The following is a 23830-nucleotide window of genomic DNA, read 5'->3' on the forward strand; positions in this document are numbered from 1 at the left end:
CTCTTTCTGCCTCTCCCCAACCCCACTCATGCTCTTTCTCTAAAATAAATAAATAAATAAATCTCAAAAAAAAAAAAAAAAACCAAACAAGCCCACTAACTGCACAGTCCTCATTCTCCCTACCACACCCCAGAGCCACCTGACGGGTCCTCAAGAGGCCAAGGGACAAGGGGCATGAAGGTGCTCAGTCATGACCAGAGCCCCTGGGGCTGTCCTCCTCAGAGCGCGCCCCCTGGACTGCCGGTGTTCAGAAGCATCCAGGCCTTTGAAACACAGACTCTTGGACTTTGAACAAGTGCCCCAAATGGTTCTAAGGTAGCATCTGCTTCAGGGATCAACCTTTACCCTCCCTTTACCCTCCCTGCCTGTCAGACTCCCCTCATCCCCGGTGCCCATGTCAGGTCCCACTGCTGTCCCTTGCCTTCTTCTCCTCTGAGCTCCTTGCATGGCCTTGTCATCACAGGTCATGCCTGGCTTGAGATTGTGGCTCCCCACCCCCACCCTGCACATACACACACACTCTCTCTCTCTCTCTCTCACACACACACACACACACACACACACACACACACACACTGTGCTCAGTTTTCACGTTCCTGGCCTCTGCTGGTCTGGATAGAAGGGACCTCATGTGTGCTCTCGGGAGGCTGGTAGGCAGAGCACAGCCTTGCCCTCAGTGGGACAGAACAGACACTCTTCCAAAGGGTTGGGGCCCAGCCCTCAGGCCCCCCCCCCACAAGCACCAATGCCCCCCCAGGGCGCTTACCTGGGAGGCCCAGGTCTCCTTTGTCTCCCTTAGCTCCAGGTTCCCCTTTCGGGCCAACGAGACCCCCATCACCTTTGCTGCCCTTCTCTCCCCGCTGTCCTGGTGTGCCTGGGCAGAGAATGGCCAGCGAGGTAGGCTCCCACTGTCCTCCTGGGATGGACTCCTGGGCAACGGGGCAGGGGGCATCCGGGGAGAAAGGGGCCCCCAGAGGAAGCCAGGGGGATGTTAGGTCATCTCTCAGGTGTCTTGATGAGGCACAGTAAGACTCCAGAGCAGAGGACTGTGGGACAGCACCGACCCTCTGGGTCTGCATGTGGGGCCACATGGAGGGGGGACTGAGCGACTGGCTCAGCACCTTAGTCGAGGCATAGCTGAGCCCAGGCAGAGGAAGAACGCATTACCAGGGGATCCTTGTTTCCCGGGAGCACCGTTGGGTCCTTGGAGGCCTGAGAAGGAAAGAAGAACCAGTCACAGTGCTCCTGGCTCCTGGGTCAGCTGATATTCTAGAGCCCTGTAGGAGGACAAGGCACCTGGCACGAGGAGAGGGGCCTCTCTCTTTCTCGTCTCACCCCCCCATACACACGCACTGACAGGGACATTTCACTCTTCATAACAACAAAAAAGAGAGAAAATAAAATGCTGAGTTTCTTAGGCTTAGAGCTGAGGCCCCTGCCTCCTGACCCTGTGCCCAGTGTGCATGCGTCCAGCCCCTACTCACCTGCCTCTCCCTTGATTCCAGGTGGGCCTTGGAGTCCTGGAGGGCCTGGAAAGGAAGAGAGATTCAGAACAAAGCCTGAACAAGAAGGAGAAAAAGGACTGCAGGGCCAGTAGACAAGTGCCAGTATCTGTGCCTCCGTGGCATGCCTCGGCCCCCTGGCCCCCTTCTCAGATGGTGGCCTTGGCAGACAGGGGATGCCAGGCATGCCCTGGGCCTCTTTTTTTAAGATTTTTAAAAAAGATTTTATTTATTCACTTGAGAGAGGGAGAACGAAATGGGAGAGAGGCAGAGAGAGAGGCAGAGGGAGAAGCAGACTCCCAGATGAGCAAGGAACAGGATGCGGAGCTCAATCCCAGGACCCAGAGATCATGACTTGGGCTGAAGGCAGACACTAACCATCCGCTTCTTTTTAAAATTTTTATTTATTTATTTATTTGAGAGAGAGAGAGAGATAGCACACATGAGAGAGCACAAGCAGGATGGAAGGGTGGAGGGAGAGAGAGAAGCAGGCTCCCCACTGAGCAGGGGGCTCAAGGACCTAGGCCTGGATCCCCAGAGATCCCAGGACGCTGAGATCATGACCTGAGCCGTAGGCACACACTTCACCGACTGAGCCACCCAGGGAGTCCCGACCTGGGTCCCTTTTGACCTGAAAGACCTGAAGAAGACGAGCTACCTATCACGCTTACCACACCATTATTTATTCAACAAACTGTCACTGAGCCCCAGAATGAGCCAAACTGTGTGGAAGGTGGGAAAGAAAGAAAAAGCAGAGCCCCTTCCTACAGAAGGCTCATGGCCTAACAGGTGAGCCACAGATGCATAGGTGATGTGTTCTGAGGGAGGCTGTGTCGGGCAGACCTGGGTTCAAGGAGCAGCCTTACCCCTTCAGCAGGGTGACCTGGGGCAAATTACTTCGTTTTGAGCCTCAGCTTCCTCGTCAGTAAAATGGGGCCATTTTACCTAGTGGCTGACTCTGGATACATGGCACCTGGTTTTGCTGTCACTTACATCTAGCTCTCTCCCTTCCCGAGGGCTGCTGTGCAGACTGAGACTCAACAACCCTGGAGGGCAGGACAGGGCTCCTCTGCCTTAGTCCATTGGGGCTGCTATAACAAACCACCACACAGCAGGTGGCTTAGAAACAACAGATTCATTTCTCACAGCTCTGGAGGCTGGAGTTCAAGATCCGGGTGCTAGTGTGGTCAAGTTCTTCTGGGTTGCAGACCTCTGACTCCTTGCTGTGTCCTCACGCGGAGAAGAGGTGGGGTGAGGGAGCTCATTGGAGTCCCTTTTCTAAGGGCACTAATCCCTTGCAAGAGGGCCCTAGTCTGGTGGCCGAATCACCTCCTAATATAGTCACCTTGGGGGTTAGATTTGCAGCATAGGAACTGGGGGAAGACCATAGTGTGTTCCCCCACATGGCCATGGAGGAGAGCGACTTTCCAAGGGGTATGGCTTTGCCTGAGGTCACTCATTTGGAGAGTCCAGGTCTCCCAGTGACAAAGCCTGTACCCATGTCAGGACACTATGATGACAAAGCCCGTGACAAGCTTTCTATTTCAGAGTAGAACCCCAGTCCAACCTGTGGAATTCATGATGTCATATGAATCCTGTGTGCACAGGACTGGGGTCCAGAGGGATGGAAGCAGGATGGGTAACTAGAGTCCCTCTCAGACAAGCCTCAGGAAAAGGCATTGCTGAGAATCAGTTCAGGGTTTGACAGCTAGGCCCCACTCACCAGCTGTGCGGCCTGTATGAGAGCCTTCCCTTGGCCCAGCCCATTTCCTGTGTAGCATGGGAACAGCAACACCTGCCACACAGGGACCTCGGACCACATGGGGTCATGGGACACAGTAGAAACCCAGGGAAAGTACGCTCTGGCTGCCTGCATTAGCCAGAGGGAAGAGGCAAGAACCCCAGAGACCCCCAGGTGCAGGGGTCAAGGTCAGAGACTCCTGCCCCTGGCCCTTCAGGAGTAGTGCCTCACTGTTGACAGAAGCAGTCCAGTCCCTCGGAGGGGTTTTCAGGGTGAGCCCCTAAGATCGCATGGCTCCCTCCCACCGAGGCTGCTGTGGTGGCCTGGCCCCGGGCCAAGGAGGGGACTCAGGCTGCCTCCAGAGTCTGACTCTGCTCCTCCAGCCTTGCTTGAGTTACCTTGAGCAAGTCAGCATCCCCCTGAGGCTGTTTCTTCATCTGTGAAATTATCTGGGGATAATAGCAGCCACTTGGGTGTAGGGTAAGGAGTCAACAAGGCATGGATAAAAGTGCCTTGCATGGAGATTGGGGCAGCGCCTTCATGTCCCCCGATCCAGGGCTGCCTCGTCCCTGCCGCTCCCAGCCTGTCTCCCAGCTCCGCTCCTCTCATGCTTGTACTCCAGCACGTGAGTTTTCCTTCTTTGCCTTCCTGGGTTCACCCTTCCTACCTCAGGGCCTTTGCATGTGTGGGTCTCTGCCTGGAATCCATATTCCCTAGCACCTTCCACTCACACTCACGTCAAGGCTGAAAGGTCTCTCCAGGAGCCTTCCCTGGCACATGAGGGGGTTAGGTCTCCCCCACGCTCTCCTTACCAAGGGAGCTGCCCCCATCTCTCAGAGCAGAAGCCAGGGCTGTCACCAAATCATGTCACCAAATCATGCTTCCCTGAGGGCAAGGGTTCTGTTTGCCTTCTTAAGTCTGCATTCCCAGTGTTTGAGGGGGGTGGGAGACGGGGCGGATTCTTGATCCTTGAGTGGCTTTCAGTAAATATTTGTTGAGAAGCCCAGAACCCACAGAGGAGGAACAGAGAGGTATGGCTGGATTCCACATTACCCTCTCCCAAAACCTGACTTAGGCACAAAGTCCCCCCTCCCCCTCCAATGTTCTGGAAGCCTAGGCCAGCACAGCAGGTTGCCTGGGGCCAAACCACTCACCTCGGGGACCCACCTACTGGTCTCCAGGGGCCTGTGCAGGAAAATGTGCCTCTGGGGAGCCCTGACCAGGGAAGGCAGGCCATGGTCCAGAGGGAGAGAGATTGAGACCTCCCCTGGGCAGGCCAGGGTGATGGGGGAAACTGGGACGGTGTTGGGGGGTTGCTGAGCCCCTGCTGCTAGAATCAGTTTCCTGCCTCTGGTTTCTAGGCTCTAAGAATGAGAGAGAGAAAGAGAGACAGAGAGACAGAGGGACAGAGAGAGAAGGACAAAGGCAGTCAGAGACAGAGAGAGATGGAGAGAGACACAGAGATGGAGCTAGAGATTATATATATACCCTCCACACAGATCTTCCTCGACTTACCACGGGGTTACATACTGTTAATTAAACACACAGAAATCAAAGATATTTTAAGTCGAAAATGTATTTAATGCATCTTACCTACCACACGTCATAGCTCAGGCTCACCTACCTTAAATATGCTCGGAACCCTGGCATCAGCCTACAGGTGAGCAAACTCATGTAACACAAACCCTGTTTTGTGATTCGGTGGTGACTGTCATGTAACTTACTGACCCCCGTACTGAAGGTGAGAGCAGAGTGGCTGTCGGGGGACAGAGTGCTTGTCAGTGTATCACAGTTCCCTGGTCTGGCGATTGCCTGGCTGACCCCGAGCTACCCTGCCCAGCATCACGAGAGCATCGTCCCCGGCAAGTCTCTAGCCTGGGAAAAGATCCAAATTCAAAACCTCAAGTACAGCATCTGCTAAACGGGTATCACTTCCACAGCATTTTAAGGTCGAAAAACCACAAATGGAGCTGCTGTAAGTCGGGGACCGTGTACCTTCACACACACACACACACACACACACACACACACACACATACACACACAGAAAAACAGACAGAGAGAGGGAGACCTCAGGGAGGTTGCTCCCCACCCAGGGCTGAGCTGGGCTCTGTGTCTGGTCCTGGAGCACTAGGCCCTGGGGCAGGCACTGGAGCAGACTTTAAATGTCACCTACAGGACGCCTGGGTGGCTCAGCAGTTTGGCACCTGCCTTCAGCCCAGGGCGTGATCCTGGGGTACCGGGACTGAGTCCCACATCAGGTTCCCTGCATTTAGCCTGCTTCCCCCTCTGCCTGTGTCTCTGCCTCTCTCTCTGTGTCTCTCATGAATAAATAAATAAAATCTTTAAAAAGAATAAAAAAATAAACGTCAGCTAGGTGGGTGATGGGTACTAAAGAGGGCACTTGTGGGATGCCTGGGTGGCTCAGTGGTTGAGTGTCTGCCTTCGGCTCAGGTCATGATCCTGGGGTCCTGGGATCGAGTCCCACATCGAGCTCCCTGCAGGGAGCCTGCTTCTCCCTCTACCTGTGTCTCTGCCTCTCTCTCTGTGTCTCTCATGAGTAAATAAATTAAAAAATTTAAAAGAAAAGAAAAAGAACTCAGGTCATAGAGGCTGCCCCTCCCATTACGTGCTCTAGGAGACATAAACAATGCACCCCTGGACATGATCACAGCCAGGTGGGGTGACCAGCTAGGTATTGGGTAAGAGGCATCTGGAAACAGTGCTTAGGGCAGACAGTCCTACACTTGGGATGCCAGGGGGAGAGAGCACCTGAGGGGGATGCCCTTGGGCTGGCCTTGGAAGGTGGTTTAGATTTGGCTGCTGGGGATGAGTGTGTGTGTGTGTGGCAGGGGAGGATGGGGAAGCTATTTCCCACTTCAGGTGAGGAGCAGGGTAAAGGCCCAGAAGCCAGGACTTCCAACATGGTCAGGGAACAGAGAGCAGGCCCAACTGAGGACCAGTGAGTTTGTGGGGAGTTGTGGGGTACCACGGAAGGTGAGCTGGGGTCGAGGCCCAGAAAGGCACAAGCCCAGGAGCCCATGGAGGAAGGCTGTAGGCAGTGGGCGGCATGGGTCAGAGTGGAAATGAACGTACCTGTACTGCCTTTCTCCCCCTTGATCCGGAACAGCTCTGCAAGGGGAGAAGAGAGGGTTGTAGGCTGGTGTGAGCACATGCATCTAGAGCACCCGGCTCTGAGTCCGAAGGCTGTGTCCTCCGGGCTGAAGAGCAAGAGCCTCAGGCAGTTGGGGGATTAATGGGAGACAGACACCTAGATGTTTTCCAGGAATGAGTTTTTAGAAAAAGCCAGATGTTTAGTTGCATCTCTGGTCTACACCGGAGGCTGCAGATCCCTGGGAGCCAAACCCATTAAGGAAGAGCCTCGGGTTAAGGGCAAGGCCCCTCCTGCGGATCACAGCCAGCTCCTTCACATCTCAAGGAAGGGAGGGATGGTCTCTGTGTCTGAGCCTGGACCCTGCCCCTCTGCCACAGCCATCACCTCTTTCACCCACATGGTGGCTCAGCCTTCATCTGTGGTCACTGGGAAGACCACAGCCTCTGGGGGATTTGCCCACCTGGACCTTGTTCTCATTCAGCACTTGGTCCCATGGGCAGAGAACCACGGTCATGGAATCACCCCTTAACTCCTAGCTCACCCCAGCGATTGGGGCTGGAGCTCCATGTGACAGTGTGAACTCTGCAACAATGAGGTCGCACCTCAGAGCTGCTTTGGACCAGTCAGCCCTTCCTGTTCAGACAGACCGAGAGAGTAGTGGGGGTAGTGGTAGGACAATCTCACGTGACCCAGCCTCAAGGCTCTGAGAAGACCCAGGGAAGGAGGGGCCCTGGCATATCCACCTTTGGCTCTGTTTTCTCCTGCCTGTGGCCGCATCTTCCAAGTTGCCGTGCTTCCCCAGCAGGAGCCCCCTCCCACCAGGGTCTCCCCGTGGCCTGCCATTTCTGTCTCCCCAGCCATGGGCCAGCATTAGTCGGCAGCATGGGAGTGGTCCTAGGACTCGACCCATCCTCCCAAACATTCTAGATCCATCTCATGCCTACTCCATATGGTTCTCACCCCTTTCCTTGCACCCCAGCGTTCTGGAATGTTCTCCTTGCCAGAGAAGGGGATTCAGGCCCAAGGATCCCCTTGCCCGTGAACCAGCAGCTTCTACTTCCTATCCCCTGAGAAATCCTGGTGCAGAGGGGAGGGGGCCAAACCTGGACTCCGAGTGAAGTTATCCACCTTCCGTAGCAGGTGCTCCTGCTTGGTGCGGACCTGGATGATCTGGGCCTGCAGGACTTGCAGCCCCAAGGTGCCCCCAGTGAGATGCGGGATGGGCATTGACTGGAGCAAAGAGAAAGACGGGCTGTCCTCGGCAGCCAGCGTTCCATTGGTGAAGTGAATCTCTATGGCCCAGAGCCGCTCCTGCAGATTCAGAACTGGACACCCCACCCCCACCCAAAGCATTGTTTTAGGAACCTCATTAGAGCCCCAGGCATTTGAGCATATCCCCAACACTCTTGTGTCATATGTGGATAACTTCTGTGGGTCCTGAATACTGGACGCAACATTTCATGTGCTGTGAGGACCTAGCATGAGCACAGAGCTCTTCCTGTATCTTGCACGTGTAAACCCTGCACTTAGGCATGACGTTATATGTTCATAGACTGTTCCTTCATGGCCTAGGGATGCACCCACAGCATCATGATCAATCTTCAACCTTCCTGCATGCTCTGGGAATGAGAGTATGATGACGAATATGCTGGTCTGATCTAATCACATGTGACCTTAATAGACATGTGACACATGTTTACGACAGCTGGGCACCACACGATGTTCTTGAGTGACTTCAGTGTCTGCAGATGGAATTGTTTCATGATCTTAACACTTCGGAAGTAAAATCATGTTAACATGAACACTGATCAATAAAGCCCCCTCCCACTCAGACATTGGGGATCCTTGATGAAAGATGCAGACGGCAAACTCATGTGAAATTATTGCATTGTTCACTGCTCTAACACACACAAGATGATGTACTTTCTCCCTCTGTCTCTCTGTTTGTCTCTATGTCTCTCTCTCTTTCTCATGCACATGAGTGGTCATGAGTGCACGCACACACACACATGCACATACTCCCCTGTCCACCTCCCCACACCGACCCCATCAATGTGGCTACCTGGCTATCCAGAAGTTAAGAACTCTCTACCAGCAGGCAGGGGCAGCAGTGACTCCAAGGCTCTCCACTCAACCTGAGCCCTGTGTCACCCCAGGAGGCACCAGACAGGTGCCTGACTTGTTTACCTTTTACCACCAGCAATCCAGCACCTGCAGTGAGCAGAATCAGGTAGATGGCCACTAGGACCATGAAGCAGTTCACCCCCTTTCTCTTCTTGGGCTTTGGATCTGAAACATAACCACAGCAGAGGGTGGCTTCTGTAGAAGGGAGAGACCAAGGGTGCCTCAACCTGTGTCAGAATCCCCTGCATGAGCAGACGGCTCCCTGTGAGGTGGAGGGTAAAGACACAAAGTCCCACTATCTTCGGATCCTCCTCTTCTCACAAGCCAAGAAATGCCATTCTTGGTCACTCATCTGTATGGCTGGGCAAACACCTGTGCCATGCATCGCTAGCTGGCAGAGTGTGGTTCTTAAACCAGGTGCACTGTCGAAGCCCTGGTGTAGTGCCCGTGATAGAGAGCTCTTGAGAGATGTTTATCAGGTGAATTAATGAATGTACATACTTAAATTTCAAAACTTTGGGAGGAGGATGATTGTCAGCACTTGATAAACTCTGAGTGATATTTAGAGACGTTGAAATACCTACTCAGTTATGAGACACAGATCTGGAATTCAGATTTGGGCATTTGTTTTCTTTTTTCTTTAGACTATTTACTTATAAAAATAAAACATGCTTAATATGATTTATCAAAAAATATAGAGAACATTACAAGGGTTAATAATCTTATAATCAGAGACTTCAAGGGACCTCAGTTCCCTGGTGTCTTAACCGGCTGACAGAAGCTCTGATGGCATTCTGGGGTGTGGCCCTCCTACCAGACTGTTTGCTTCTAGAAACTGATGAACCCTTCCACTACTAGATATATTTTTCTTTTGATTTTATGTAAATAATATCATATTACATATAATAGAGCACACTGCTTTCTGCAGTGGATGATTTCCCATGGACATTCCTCTAGTTTTTTGTTTGTTTGTTTTGTCTTTTTATTTTGTAGAGAAAGATTTAACTATTCTTTTAATAGCTGCCTAATGTCCCTTAAAGGCAAGAGTCACAATTCATGCTGACATTTCCCTGTTGGCAAGCTGTTTCCAGTTTGGGGCATTATAAAAGAGGCACCATGGTTCCCATTCCAGTCTTTCCTTCATGCCAGCTGTGTCCCCATTTTGGGGTGTCCAAAGGCAGGGAGCCAGCCTGCAGAAGGTCCTGTGGTTCCCACCACTCACACTGACAGAGTACCTACTCGGTGCCAGGCATTGTCTGATATTGTCTATAATGCTTCTGACAATTCTGCAAGGTAAGTGTGATCATCCTCTGAGACAGACTTGGGGTTCAGAGAAGTTAAGGCAACACAACAGGCATATGTCCCTGGGTCCATCTAACCCCAAGGCCTGAACTTGCCTCACTAGTGTATGTTGACATTAGCAGGTGGAAAAACACAGTTGAAATAAGCAGGTGTGAAAAGAAAAGCGATCATAGGTGGGCATCCCATGGGAGGGAATAGGGGCACGTGAACACATTTTTGGCTTTGTGGTAGTTGATGGTGGGTTTTCGGTTGACTCTTGTAATAGATGTGTGTGAACCTTGAGTCTGTTTTCTATCAGCTGTGAAAACTTCATTATTCTGCTGAAATTCCTTCCAGCCACCTGCAGAACAGAAAGCTCTGCTTTAGCATTGCCTAATGCATGGTGGTCTCAAGATGACTTTGGCAGGCAGCAGGAGGAATGGTTTCTTGGTTGGATGGTTTTTTATTTGGTGGCATTTGGTTATTCTCAGTCTAGTACAGTATCCCCTGCACTGCACCTCCCAAATTGGGATTCACACAGAAGCCCGAGTGAACTCTCTAACAGCCTGGCCAAGTCACTTCCCTGCCTTCAGCCCTTGGTGGCCATTCACTGTCCTTGAGACAAACAACTCGTCTGCTGGCACAGGAAGACGTGCTGCTTGCCAGTTCTCCTTTGGCTGTACTTCCACACCACACCCCCAACGTGAACCCCAACCAACAGACCAGACCACTTGTTGTTATAGCCTTCTCACTCTGGGGCATGTATCTTCTCTGAAACACAGCCCTACCTCCTCTCTTCTGCATGACTAATTCCTCCTCATCCTTTGGGAGCACAATGGTGCTTATCCTGCCCCAAGATACATTCTCTGAACCCCCTGGGTTAGGTGGGACCCTGCTTTGCTTCCCCATGTCGCTCTGTGTTTCCACCTGATATGGCACCCATCATCCTGAAGTATGTCTGTTTATGTCTCAGTTCCCCCCAATATCTTGGAAGCTTCCAGGGCTGCCTTCCAGCACTAGCATGGTGTCTACCTCACAATGTGCTGGAAAGATGATAAATGGAAGGGCGAATGAGTGGCTGCAGAGGTTTGGGTCCTGAACACGTGCAGAGTGGAACAGTGCCAGTTTAGAAGTGTTGGAAAAGCATCAGGAATGCAACCTCAGAACTCAGGCAAGCATACAGTCATGGTGAGGATGGGTAACACACAAGGGAAGCCTCATGTCAAACAGAAGATGGTGGACAATGAATATGATCTTTTAGACAGTACTAAACTTGAGGAAATGATGGAAAAAGAAAGATAATATGCTTCAGAGGCACAAGTTACATAGAGGTCAGAGATGGCAATGAGAGCCAGCATGGAAAATATAGATATTTTCAAACCAGATGGTAGGAAAAGTGGAAGGCATTTGAATGAAGATAGTAAGAGGAAAAGCCATCCTGGTAGTATGAATGGGAATAGTTTGAAGGTATCCACTCAGGCCCAGAATGCTTTTTTAAGCCAGAGCTATCATGTAACATAGAGAAAAGGTATTTTAGAAACTGGGAATTTTGAATCTGTAGCATTTATCTAACTCACTTACAAAGCAGAAAATCTGATAAACACTTTACCTTCTGTGTTGATGTCTAAGAGGGTAGAAGAACCTGCAAAGGAATGTTTACTCCAAAGTGGATTTCTCCAATGAGGAAGAGTAGTCTGAGATGAGAGAATGAAGGAAGCATCCAATAAACTAGAGCTGAGTAAACTAGAATGAGCATCCCTGGAGTAAACTATGGTGAGTCCACGTGAAGATTTTAGGAAAACAGTTTTCAGAAATATGACAGCTCTATTGTCTGACTCACAGTGAAAATGTGGCTCCAGAGGGAAATAAAATTTCAATTCCATAAAAGATTTCAATGAAGAAAACCAGTCTGCATACAAACTCTAGGGCCCCCAGACCTGCAATCTCCCGGCCCCTTGCCTAGTGGCAGCAGGTAGCTTGGTGGGTGCAGAAACCCCCTCTTCTTGCTCCTGGCACTGGGATGCTGGTGAGCAGGCCTAGAAAAGTGGTCTCTGCCCTATTGGCTTGATGTGTCCCACCCCTGACCCACGATCACTAGGCAGTCTGAAGAAACACCTTCTGTCCCTGCTGGCAGAACCAGCAGAGAGCAAGGAAGAAGACCAATTATATCAGCTGAACAAAGCCAACCAGAACAGGACAGTCAAGGCTCTGAAAAATAAATTGTTATTGAAAACACAGCCCACAAAAGTGGGCCAGAATTTTATGGGATAAACCTAAACAGTATGATTTAAAGCAGAAGATTTTAATAGAATCTAGAGTCTTCTAACATACTATACAAAATGTCCACAGTACAATGGAAAATCAGTCATCATATCAAGAGCATAGAAAATCACAACTTGCATGAAAAAAGACAACAGGGCACCTGGGTAGCTCAGTCAGTTCAGTGACCAGCTCTTGACTTTGGCTCAGGTCATGATCTCAGAGTCCTGGGATCAAACCCTGCATCACAGTCCACACTCAGAGAGGAGTCTGCTTGAGAATTCTCTTTCTCCTTCTCCCTCTGCCACTCCCCCTGCTCTCTCTCTCTCTCATAAATAAATCTTAAAAAAAATCAATAGGTGTCAGCATGGAAATGACACAAACATTGGAATTATTCAATAAGGATTTAGAAACAGGCATAACCAAAGTACTTTAATGATCAGTTAGAAATACTCTTAAAACAAAACAATTTTAATCTACAAAAAAAGTAGAGAATATAAAGAAGAACCAAATGGAAATTATAGGACTTACAAGCACCAATTAAGAAAATCTCACCGGGGTATCTGGGTGGCTCAGTCAGTTAAGTATCTGCCTTAGGCTCAGGTCATGATCTGAGCATCCTGGGATCAAGCTCCAGGTCAGACTTCCTGCTCAGAGGGGAGTCTGCTTCTCCCTCCCCTGCCTCTTGTGCTCTCACTCACTCATTCTCTCTCTGTCTCCCTCTCAAATAAATTAAATCTTTAAAAAAATCCTCACTAGATGGGCTCAATAGTGCAATAAAAGTGATAAGAGAAAGAATAAATGAACTAGAGGATAGAACAATAGAAATTACCCTTTCTGAAAAACAGAGAAAACCAACTAAAAAAAAAAAATGAACAAAGACTCAGAGATCTATGTATCAATAACAAAATACATAATATTCATATTGATAAAGTCCTAGAAAGAGTGTGAACTGAAAAATATATTTTAAGAAAAAATGGTGGCTGAAAACTTCTCAAATTTGGTGAAAGTCACAAACCTACAAACTCAAGAAGTTGAGCAAACCCCAAACATCATAAATTCAAGCAATTGATAAAAAGACACATCATGAGTAAAAAAAAAAAAATCTAAAAAAGACCCTACATACCCAGAAAATTAAAAATCTAAAAAAAAAGAAAAAATCTTGAAAATAGCCATTACCTATAGACATACCAATTTGAGTGACAACAGATTTCTTATCTGAAATTGGAAGTGACATGAAATTTTTCATGTGCTCAAAGAAATGAATTATCAACTATATCCAGTAAAAATATCCCTTAAGAATGAATGGGAAATAAAAAGATTCTCAGATGAAGGAAATCTAAGCGAAGTTCTTGCTAGTAGACCTGTCTTGAAAGAATGGCTAAAAAGGGAGCACTTGACTGACTCAGTCAATGGACATGTGACTTTTGATCTCAGGGTCATGATTCTGAGCCAAGATGGGATGTAGAGATTCTTTAAAAATAAAATTAAAAAAAAAAAAAAAAAGGAATGGCTGAAGGAAATTCTTCAAACAGAAGAGAAAAGATAATAGCAGAAGTCATGGCACTTCCAAAAGGAAGGAATAATAAGAAAAAAGAATGGGTAAACATAGAGATACATTTAGACCATCCTCTTCACAGTTTTTTAAAATCACATTTGATGGTTGAAACAAAAATTATAATGAAGTCATACCCAGTGCTTATAGAGGAAATATTTATAATTACATTTCAAAAATGGAAAGGCTCAAAAGACGTAAGCAGAAATAAGTTCTTAAAACTTAATAAAATAAAACTTTTGACTCAAAGTGGTAGAATGTTGTTGGTAGATTGCAATAAATTATACATGTATATTTTAATGCCCAGAAAAAAATATAAGAAAACTATTTCAAATGATGGACTAAAAAACAAACAAAAAACTATAGATAAATCAAAATGGAATTCTAAAACATGTTCAAGTAACCCATAGGAAAATAAGAAAAGAAAAGCTGGTAACAGGAAACAGAGGGACAAAGAGAAAATGCATAATAACATGATAGATTAAAGCCTTAACACATCAATAATCATTTTAATGTAAATGGTTTAATTATACCAATTAGAAGGCAGATAGTATGGCAAAGTGGATTGAAAAGCATGACTCAACTCTATGCTATCTCCAAGAAACTAAACAACAGAGCTTCTGTTTGCGTGAAGCAAAAACTGATATAACTGAAAGGAGAAATCAATATATCCACAATTATATTGAGGATTTTAACAATCTACTCTCAGAAATTGAGCGAAAATCAGCAAAAGTATAGAGGAAATGAACAACATCATAAACCAACAGAATCTAATGAACAATTAAAGAATACTCCAAGCAACAACAGCAGAATACACATTATTTCCATGTACAAGTGGGATATTCACTAAGATAAATCATATAAAAAAATCATATCAATGGGTCATAAAACAAACCCCCCAAAAATGAAAATGGAATGAAGTTGCATAGAGAATGTTTCCTGACAATGGAATCAAAATAGAAATCAATAACAAATAGACAAGGGGAAGGATGCCTGGCTGGCTCAGTGGTTGAGCATCTGCCTCTGGCTCAGGGCATGATTCTGGTGTCCTGGGACAGATTCCTGCATCAGGCTCCCTGTGAGGAATCTGCTTCTCCCTCTGCCTATGTCTCTGCCTCTGTCTCTGCCTCTCTGTGTGTCTCTCAGGAATAAATAAATAAAATCTTTTAAAAAACCAGATAGACAACAAGACAACCTCTAAACACTTGGAAATTTTTTAAAAAATTAAATAATGCATTGATTATAAAGTCTTAAAATTTTTTGAAAAAGAACTAATCAAAAATGAGAATACAGCATACCAAATTATTACATTCAGCTAAAGTAGTAGTAGGAGGGAAATGTATAGCAACACTGAAGGCTACATTACAAATGAGAAATGGTCTCAAGCTGATAAACTAGGTTTCCAGCTCAAGGAACTGGAAGAGAAGAACAAAATAAACCTTCATCAACCAGGGCAAAAAAACCCCACAAAATAATAGAGATGAGAGCTGAAATTAATGAGATTTAAAATAGGAAAACAAAAGAGAAGATCAGTAGAACAAAATGCTGATTTAATAAGATCAGTAAAATTGATAAAGCTCAACTGATGAAGAGAAAAAGAAAGACACAAATCCAGTATCAGGAATGAAACAGGTGCTATTACCACAGATCCTGCAGCCCTTACTAAGAGAGTAAGAAGATCCTGTCACTGACTTCATGTGCACAACTTACAAGAAATAAACTGATTTCTCCAAAATTACAAACTACCAAGACTCAACCAATAATAAATAGATAATATCTACATCTACAGCTATTAAATAAACTTATTTTGTACTAAAAAGCCCCTAAAAAAGAAATATACAGGCCTAGATGCTTTTAATGGAGTCCTCCATCAAAACTTTAGGAGAATCAACACCAGTTTTACACACTTTCTTGTAGATAATGGAAGAGTAGAGAACACTTCTAACTCATTTTAAGAGGTCAGGATTACCTTGAAATGAAAATCAAAAATAGCACAAAAGAAGAAAACTAAAGATCAGTATCTCTCATGAAGTTTGACACAAAAATCTTCAACAAAATATTAGTAAGCTGTACCAAGCAATGTATAAAAAGAATTTATATAATATAACTAAATGACATTTTCAGGTATACAATATACAAGGCTGGTTCAATACCCAGAAATTGATCAATACGATCCATCATATCAATGAACTAAAGAAGGAAAATCAGATAACCATATAACTGATGCAGAAACAGCACTTGACAAAATTAAATTCATAATAAAACTCTCATAATTAAAATTCATAGTTCTAACTCATATGTGCAATAATAAATTTATAATAAAAACTCTCAGCAAACTAGAAATGAAAGAGAATATCCTTAACTTGAAAAAAAAGAAGCATTAGAATGCTTGGGTGGCTCAGTCAGTTGAGCATCTAACTCTTGATTTTGGCTTGGGTGGTCCCCATGCCAGGTTCTGCACTCCTCAGGGAGTCTGCTTGTCCCTCTCCCTTTGCTCGTCCCCCTACTCTCTCTCTTTTTCTCAAATAAATAAACGAATAAAATCTTTAAAGAAAAAGGAGCATCTAAAAAATATCTAAAGCTAACACAATACTTAATGGTGACACAGAATCATTTCCTCTGAAGATTGAGAACGAGGCAAGGATGTCTGTTCTCACTCTCTTATTCCATATCATCTTGATATACTACTGGCAAATAAGTGGAAATTGCAACTAACACATAATGGCATTTACAGTCTCTCTAAAGGAAATGAAATATTTAGATATAAAGGTAACAAAATGTACATAGGCTCCGTATGCTGAAATTTATAAAACCCTGATTAAAAAACAAAGCCACACACACACACACACACACACACACACACACACACAAACGAGACCTAAATAAATGTGGAAGCACACTGAGTGTAGGTTGTAGGACTAAAGTAAGTAAGATGTCAGTTCTCTGAAACTGATTTGGAAACATAGCACAGCTCCAGCAAAATCCCAGCAAGGTTTTCTGTAGGTATTGATAAGCTTATGCTAAAATGTACATGGAAAGGTACAAGCCATAGAATGGCTAAAATGATCCTGAAAAAAGAATAGGGGCATCTGGATCGCTTGGTGGTAGAGCCTCTGTCTTCAGCTCAGGTCGTGATCCCAGGGTTCTGGGATCGAGTCCCATATCAGGCCTCCCCACATGGAACCTACTTCTCCCTCTACCTATCTTCTCTGCCTCTCTGTGTGTCTCTCAGGAATAAATAAATAAAATCTTAACAAAAAAAAAAAAAAGAAGAAAAAAATGTGAGGAATTACAGCTTGATGTTTAGGCTCACTTAAACCTACAGTAATCAAGACAGTGTGATATGGGTGGAGGGATAGACACATGGACTCATGGAGCAAAATAAAGAATACGGAAATAGTCCTTACACAGATATAACCAACTGTTTTTTTTTTTGACAAGTTACAAAATTAATTTAATGAAGGAAATATAGCCTTTCCGGTAAATGGTATTGGAGCAACTGGACACCCATAGGCTAAACAAATAAATAAATAAATAAAATAAATAAATAAACATGGTCAAGATTTGTCTATTTATATATATAAACATATATATACAGACATCTATCAACTCAAATGAAACATGGACTTAACTATAAAATATGAAACTATAAAACTTCTAGAATTAAACATAAGAGAAAAATTGGGGGACCTAGGGCCAGGTGACTTGACACCAAAAGCACAATCCATGAAAGGGAAAATTCCTAGGTAGGCCTCCAAAGGATTAAATGCTTTTGCTTTGTAAAAGGCTCTGTTAAGAGGATAAAAAGACATGTTACAGACCGAGAGAGAGTATTTGCAAATCATGTATCCAGCAAAGGACTTGTATTTTGAATAGATAATGTGCTCTCAAAACTAAATAGCTAGAAAAACAAATGATCCCATTAAAACATTGGCAAAAGACATGAAGTGGCATTTCATATACAAATGGGGGGAGAAAAGCACATGACAAGATAGTCAACAGTATTAGCCATTAGGAAAATGAAAATCAAAGTTACAATAAGATATCACAATCACACACTTCTCAGAATCAGCTAAAATAAAAATAGTGATAATACTAGTTGCTGACAAGGACTCAGAAAAACTGAATCTGTTGTATAGTGTTGGTGGGAATGTAAATGACACAACCACACTGGAAAAATAGATCAGCTGTTTCTTATAAAACCAAACATACACTTAGAACCCAGCAAGTGTACTTTTGGGCATTTATCCTAGAGAAATGAAAACTTAGGCTTATAGAAAAACTTTTACATAAATGATCACAGCAACTTTATTTGTAACAGCCCCAAACTGGCAACAACCCAAATGTCTTTCAGTGGATACATGGTTAAACAAACCGTGATGCATTCATATCATAGAACAATACTCATGAAAAATGCTCATTAATAAAAAGAACTATTGATGTATACAACAACTTGGTTGGATCTCAAGGGCATCATGCTATGTAAAAAAAGAGCCAATCTTTAAAAAGTTACATACTTTTTTCCATTCATATAACATTCTTCACATAACAAGATTATAGAAAAGCCACTGATTGGTGATTGTCAGGGGACAGTTATTGGTGGTGGGGGAATGATGGGCATGTGTAGCTATAAAGGTAGCATGAGAGAGAGTTTTGTGGTGATGAAAAAGTTTGGTATTTTGATATTGGTGATGGTTACACAAATATACACATATGATAAAGTTGTAGAGAATTGTATTCACGCACACAAATGAGTGCATGTAAAACTGATGTAATCTAAATAAGCTCTAAATTGTAGCTGTATCAATTTCCTGGTTGCAATAGGGCACTATAGCTACGCAAGATGTTCTCACTAGGAGAAACTGGGTGGGGGTCACAGAGACTTCCCCATACTTGTTTTTTTTTTTTTTTGCAAGTTTCTGTGAATCACTAATTATTTCATAATAAAAAGTGAGAAAAATAACTCTAGGGTAAAGCTGGATATCTTAAAATGCTGAGAAATAGTAATATCACAAAAAACAAAGAACAAGGACCTGAAGTGACAGTGGTCATGCCAACAAGGGTGATCGTGAATAAATTCCAGGGTTAGGGTCTATTAGGGGAATGTTTCAAATTATCTTTAGAGCAGGAAGAAGAGACAGCTAGATCCACAGCTGGGAGCCAGGGCTTAATGTTAAATTAAACAACAACTTCTCTATCTGTATTTTTGGGGTTTTTTACTGTCAAGAAGCAAGCCATGAAGACTGAAATAGTTGAAGGCTCAGGGGTGGGAGTGAGGGAGTCCAGACAGATTACATGCCACAGACCCGCAAAGGCTTCCTGATGTGCTAACAGAACCCATTCTTGAGAAACCAGACATGGAAAGAGACGGGAAGGCTCAAGACAGAAAAAATGTTCATAAATTTTAAACAGGTGGACAGGAGTGCTTCCCAGAAGGATAATGTCATCTGGGACAAATGTAGAGTCTCTTGTTCAAGTCCAAATGCTCCGCTGTTGAGGGGGAAGATGGAGCTGATACTGGTTGCTGAGGAAAGAGCTGGGTTTTGTTGAGCCTTCAGGGTGCAAAAGCAGTGGTATGTTGAGCCTCTTCAGAATATGAAAGTGATCTTCAGCAGACATAAGGGAAAGGAGGGAAGAAGGGAGGAAGAAAGAGAGCTACTTGGAGCCATTTAGTGCTGAAGCAAGTAGTTTTGTACATCTCAGTAAGTCCTGAGGTGGTCATTATGTTACAGAGCCTCACAGAGATTACTGTCTGTAATGGCATTCATCTAGAAAGTTCTATATGTTCCATGATCTTTGTATAAGAAGATAGGAAATTGTGAATGCATTTAGAAAAATGTTCCTTCCGGGGCACCTGGATGGCTCAGTCAGTGAAGCATCTGCCTTCGGCTCAGGTTATGATCCTGGGATCCTGGGATCTAGCCGTATCTGGGCCTTCCCGCTCAGTGGGGAGGCTACTCTCCTTTTCCCTCTCTCTCTCTGACCCCCTCCCTCATGTTTGCTCTCTCTCAGATAAATAAATAAAATCTCTAAGGAAAAAAAGAAAGATGTTCCTTCTAACCAAGCTGTTTTGTTTTTTGGTTAGATTTTTAGTTAGTGGCATCAATAACCCATGTCAGAAATCTGCAAATCCCCCTTGAGGCTGGCCTCCCAGCAAGTGAAGGCTTGCTTCATCCCGCCATTATAGTCCTACTGACTTGACTTCTAATATCTTTCCAGAGCATTCTCTTTTCCTTCCTTATACCCACTGCCTCTTACTGTCTCTTGCTACCACATTTCTCTGTCCCCAGAGTTGCTCTTTCTAGATCATCCCACATCTATGATAGTGTGTAATCTCAAATGCAAACCGATGCCTCTTAGCCCAATGCCAAACTTCCAAAGCTCCCCATTGCAATCAGGAAAAGTCTAAATTAATTGGTCCTAGTCTCAATCCCCACTGAACTTTCCCCACTCAATATTGGCCCCACTGCATGGAACTATTTGTATTTCTCTAAATATTCCTTATGGATATATCATAAACCCATGGTTTTCTATTCCTGCCCCAGCCAGCATCTTATTTTATTAATTCCCTTTATCATTTAAACTTTAGAAGAGGTCTCACCTCTGACCTCCAGGTCAGACCAGGTTAGATCTGTCCATACATCTGGCAATAAATTGTATAGAGATAGTTTACAGGTTGCCTGACCCTGACACCTCCTGCCATCCTCCTCCCACCACCAACATGACTGAGGACTCCCCGTTTATTCTTGTGTGTTTCCTTGGTGCCAAGAGCAGTGCCCAGCACTTGCTGAATATTTGATCAGTTGACTTGGCTTGTATATTTTCAGTATCTTAAAAAGTCATATATCCAGAATGCTGCATTTCCCAAGGTTCATAATAGCCAGCAATTATTAAAGTCATTTGCACACATATGTTCCCTGTGACCACACTGTAAATTCCTACAGACAGAGCACTCAACCCTTCATCTTCATATACCCTTCAGTTCCAGCCAGTGACCCACACAAATGCTGGGTGAGAGAGACAGGTCAGGCCGGGGGACAGGACTGCAATTCTTCTGAGCAAACAACTTCTAAAAAAGATTGGGAGTGGGAATGACTCATCAACTTGGAAGGCAATTCCTAGAGGATATTCTGTACAGGAAATCAGAGATCCCCTGTGGAAAGCACTCACGGGTGACTTTAAATTCTAGAAGATTTAAAAAATGCATTACCTGTATTACGGATGAGGGAGAAAATAAAGATGACAGAGTTGAGTTGCCTGAATTTTTAAGACCCGAATTGAATCTAAGACAAACTAATTATGAAGCCGTGAACATATCCTAGCCAGCATGAAATGGAGAAAGCACTCCCTGGTCGGCACATCAGTTATAACGGAAGTCACCTTAAAGAATTTTAAAGGAATTACATTAAATAAAAATGTGGCACGTGACTTTAGTAAAAAGGAGGGACGTATGATAAGTATTAGCATTAATCTAAGGGCAAATATTTTAATACAATTTATTGCGAAGCTAAGGAAAAAAGAAATCCAACTATTTGCTAAGGATACAGTGTCTATCACTAACATTACATGAATTCCAGATTGAAGCGTTCCAGAAATATATTAGTGAGAGTCTACGGAACAAATCTACGCTTTCTACAGCCTTGTCTATTCTTATGTTGCCAACAGAAAAAGTATATCACCAGGCAATGTCATTACGGAGAAGCAGTACTTTACCATTGATTTCAAAGGCCTCCATTGCAGGGAACATGGTTTGGTTGACGGCCCCTATTTCTCCGGTGCTAGCCAAGAACTCTTCCTCCTTGAGAATTTCCTTATTTTCCATTGTGAAGCTTTATAAATGGCCAAAAGTTCTGGGGCCAGCAGAAATGCTGTCCTTAAGAGGAACCACTTGGGGAAAGATTGTTCCCATTTAACCACGGCCACTAGTTGTAGACCACACAGCACTTCCCTTTGGCTCTGACTTCTGAATTTGCAAAATGTTTCCTGACATGATTAGAATTGAGCATGTCTCAAAAACAGACTACTCACATGTGGAGCTCCTGTTCAGCCCAGCTGTTTGTTAAGGGGGGGTCGAGGTGGTTTTGGAGCATAAGTCACAGGCCCTTGGAACCACTGCTTTCCCCCAGACCCCGAGAGCGGGGAGTTGGATAGCCCCAGGGAGAGTGTGAATGTCTCTCTCTCTCTGCCTTCTGCCCATCCAAGTGGGCATCATCCCAGGCCCGGGACGCTGTCCTAGGACCTCTGCAGTTCACACTGAAATTTCTCTCCTCTGACCTATTTTGGCTTTAGGGTTCATCTTTTCTCTTCAAAATGTGGACCTTGGACAGCAGCAGCAGCATCACCTGGGAATTTGTTATAAATACAGAATGGGGCACCTGGGTGGCTCAGTGGTTGAGCGTCTGCCTTTGGCTCAGGTTGTGATCCCGGGGTCCTGGGATTGAGTCCCACATCGGGCTCCCCGCAGGGAGCCTGCTTCTCCCTCTGCCTGTGTCTCTGCCTATCTCTGTGTGTCTCTCATGAATAAATAAAATCTTAAAAAAAGAAATGCAGAATCCCATCCCATGTGAATCCAAATCTACAGTTCCACTAGATTTCCAGGTGATGCATGCACACTATGGAGAAGCACTGCTCTATACCACCCAGTGTAGCATTTAATTATACTTCCCTTTGTATCTTCCCATGCTCTCCTTGTGTGGGTGCACACCTGTGTGCTTGCTCTGGCTCCAGTAAGACCTGAGCTCCTTGAGGGGAGAAACCTCTCCCCAGCTCCTTCTTGTCTAGCATTCCCTATACCAGAAAGGATGCATAGGGTGGTGGTGAACACACAGACCCTACAAGCTCAAACGCCTGCATTCAAATTCCACTTGCTCCACATAGCAGCTCCATGACCATGGAAACATCATGTAAGCTCTGAGTGCCTCGGTTTCCTCATTTGTAAAATAAGGAAGATGGTGTTATATGTGGTGGTGGCTGATGAATTAGATCATGTACTGTGGTTAGGATGGCGCCTGGTGGCGGGCAGCAGGCACTAGGGTCATGTGGCTACTGTCACTAAAGACCTTGTAAGCATCTTGGTTACCGGGGAGATGAAAGCAACAGCTTTTGCCTTAAAAAAGCTCGCAGTGTGGCATACAGGGTGGATGTGGATACAACTGAGCTCTAGAAACTTGCTGTTACATAAGGTAGTAACCTGAAGCATTGGAAGAGCTGGAAGTGGCCGGGAGGCAGCAGAGCCCTGGTGGGAACTCCCCAGGAAGCTTGCTGATGAGCTCTGGGTTCAAGGGATGAGCAGGGCTTCACCTGGAGAATGGAGATGGATCACAGGCAGGGTGGCTTCAGGGCTCAGGAGGCACGAGACTTTGGGCTGTTTGGAAGCTGAGAGGTGAGGAGAGGTGTCCTGAGAAGAGGCTAGGCCCCACTCACTCACTCTGTTTGGCCTGTGGCATGGCAGGAAGTAAAAAGGGAAAGAGACTCAGAAAAATGAGTTACTGGCAGCGTCGCCCGCCCCCCTCCCCTGCCCCCCGCTGGCAGAGGTCCCACTGTGGCGCCCAGGGTTTCAACATTCACGAAGTCCCTGCCTTGGGTTGAGAATACTGGGAGCAGGAGCCAGCACAGAAAAGGTTAAAGGAATTGGAAGTGAGAAAATGAAAGCTGCTGACAGCTCTAGTCTTAAGTGGGGGCCCTTCAAGGTAATAGAGGCTGTAGGGGGCTTCCTGATGGGAGGGGAATATCCCCCCTCCCCCTCCACACACAGAGGAACCTGCTCTTTAGGTCTCCACTCTGCCTGCTCAGCTCAGCTCTGGCCTAGGGCAATCCTCTTCCAGGAGCGTGGGGGATCCGGCTCATTGGAAATGCTGTGGGCCAGTTACCGAGTGCCACCAGCCTTGGAGGGAGTATTTAGTTGTCACAAATGTGATTGTTTTGGCTCTAGATAGCAGGCCAGACGGATCTGGGGCAGAAACCCAACTCTTTCAGGAATTTCCTGGGGAACCTAGGGTGTCTTACTTCGCTTCTCTGGGCCTCAGCACAAATAGCACATAGAGCCATTAACCGATATCCAGGATTTATTGTCAAGCAAGCACCGTGCTGGGCACTGACACACATTACTGGGCACTCACAACAACTTGTAACTAGCCTCAGATCTTGTGGTTAGAAAGTGATGCCATCAGAATTTGAATCCAGGGTACTCTGTGCCTACAGCCTGGTTTAAACCTAGTTTGATCTAGAGGCAGTAATCCAGAGTTCCCACTGGA

At 45.5% G+C, this 23830-nt stretch overlaps 1 protein-coding gene across 1 annotated transcript in view; it reads right to left on the reverse strand.

Moving 5' to 3' along the window:
• Positions 1-21433, reverse strand: part of MARCO (macrophage receptor with collagenous structure) — a 38108-nt gene extending 16675 nt beyond the window's left edge. Inside the window, exons 1-7 of the mRNA XM_041739330.1 lie at positions 21291-21433; positions 8546-8647; positions 7462-7683; positions 6340-6375; positions 1485-1529; positions 1168-1212; positions 767-874 (exon numbers count right to left, since the gene is read on the reverse strand). Coding sequence (XP_041595264.1) covers positions 767-874; positions 1168-1212; positions 1485-1529; positions 6340-6375; positions 7462-7683; positions 8546-8647; positions 21291-21399 — 667 coding nt within the window. The 5' untranslated portion in view covers positions 21400-21433. The remainder of the gene's footprint in view (positions 1-766; positions 875-1167; positions 1213-1484; positions 1530-6339; positions 6376-7461; positions 7684-8545; positions 8648-21290) is intronic.
• Positions 21434-23830: the final 2397 nt, after the last annotated feature.

The sequence above is a fragment of the Vulpes lagopus genome, chromosome 24 (genome assembly GCF_018345385.1).
Source record: "Vulpes lagopus strain Blue_001 chromosome 24, ASM1834538v1, whole genome shotgun sequence".
NCBI lineage: Eukaryota > Metazoa > Chordata > Mammalia > Carnivora > Canidae > Vulpes > Vulpes lagopus.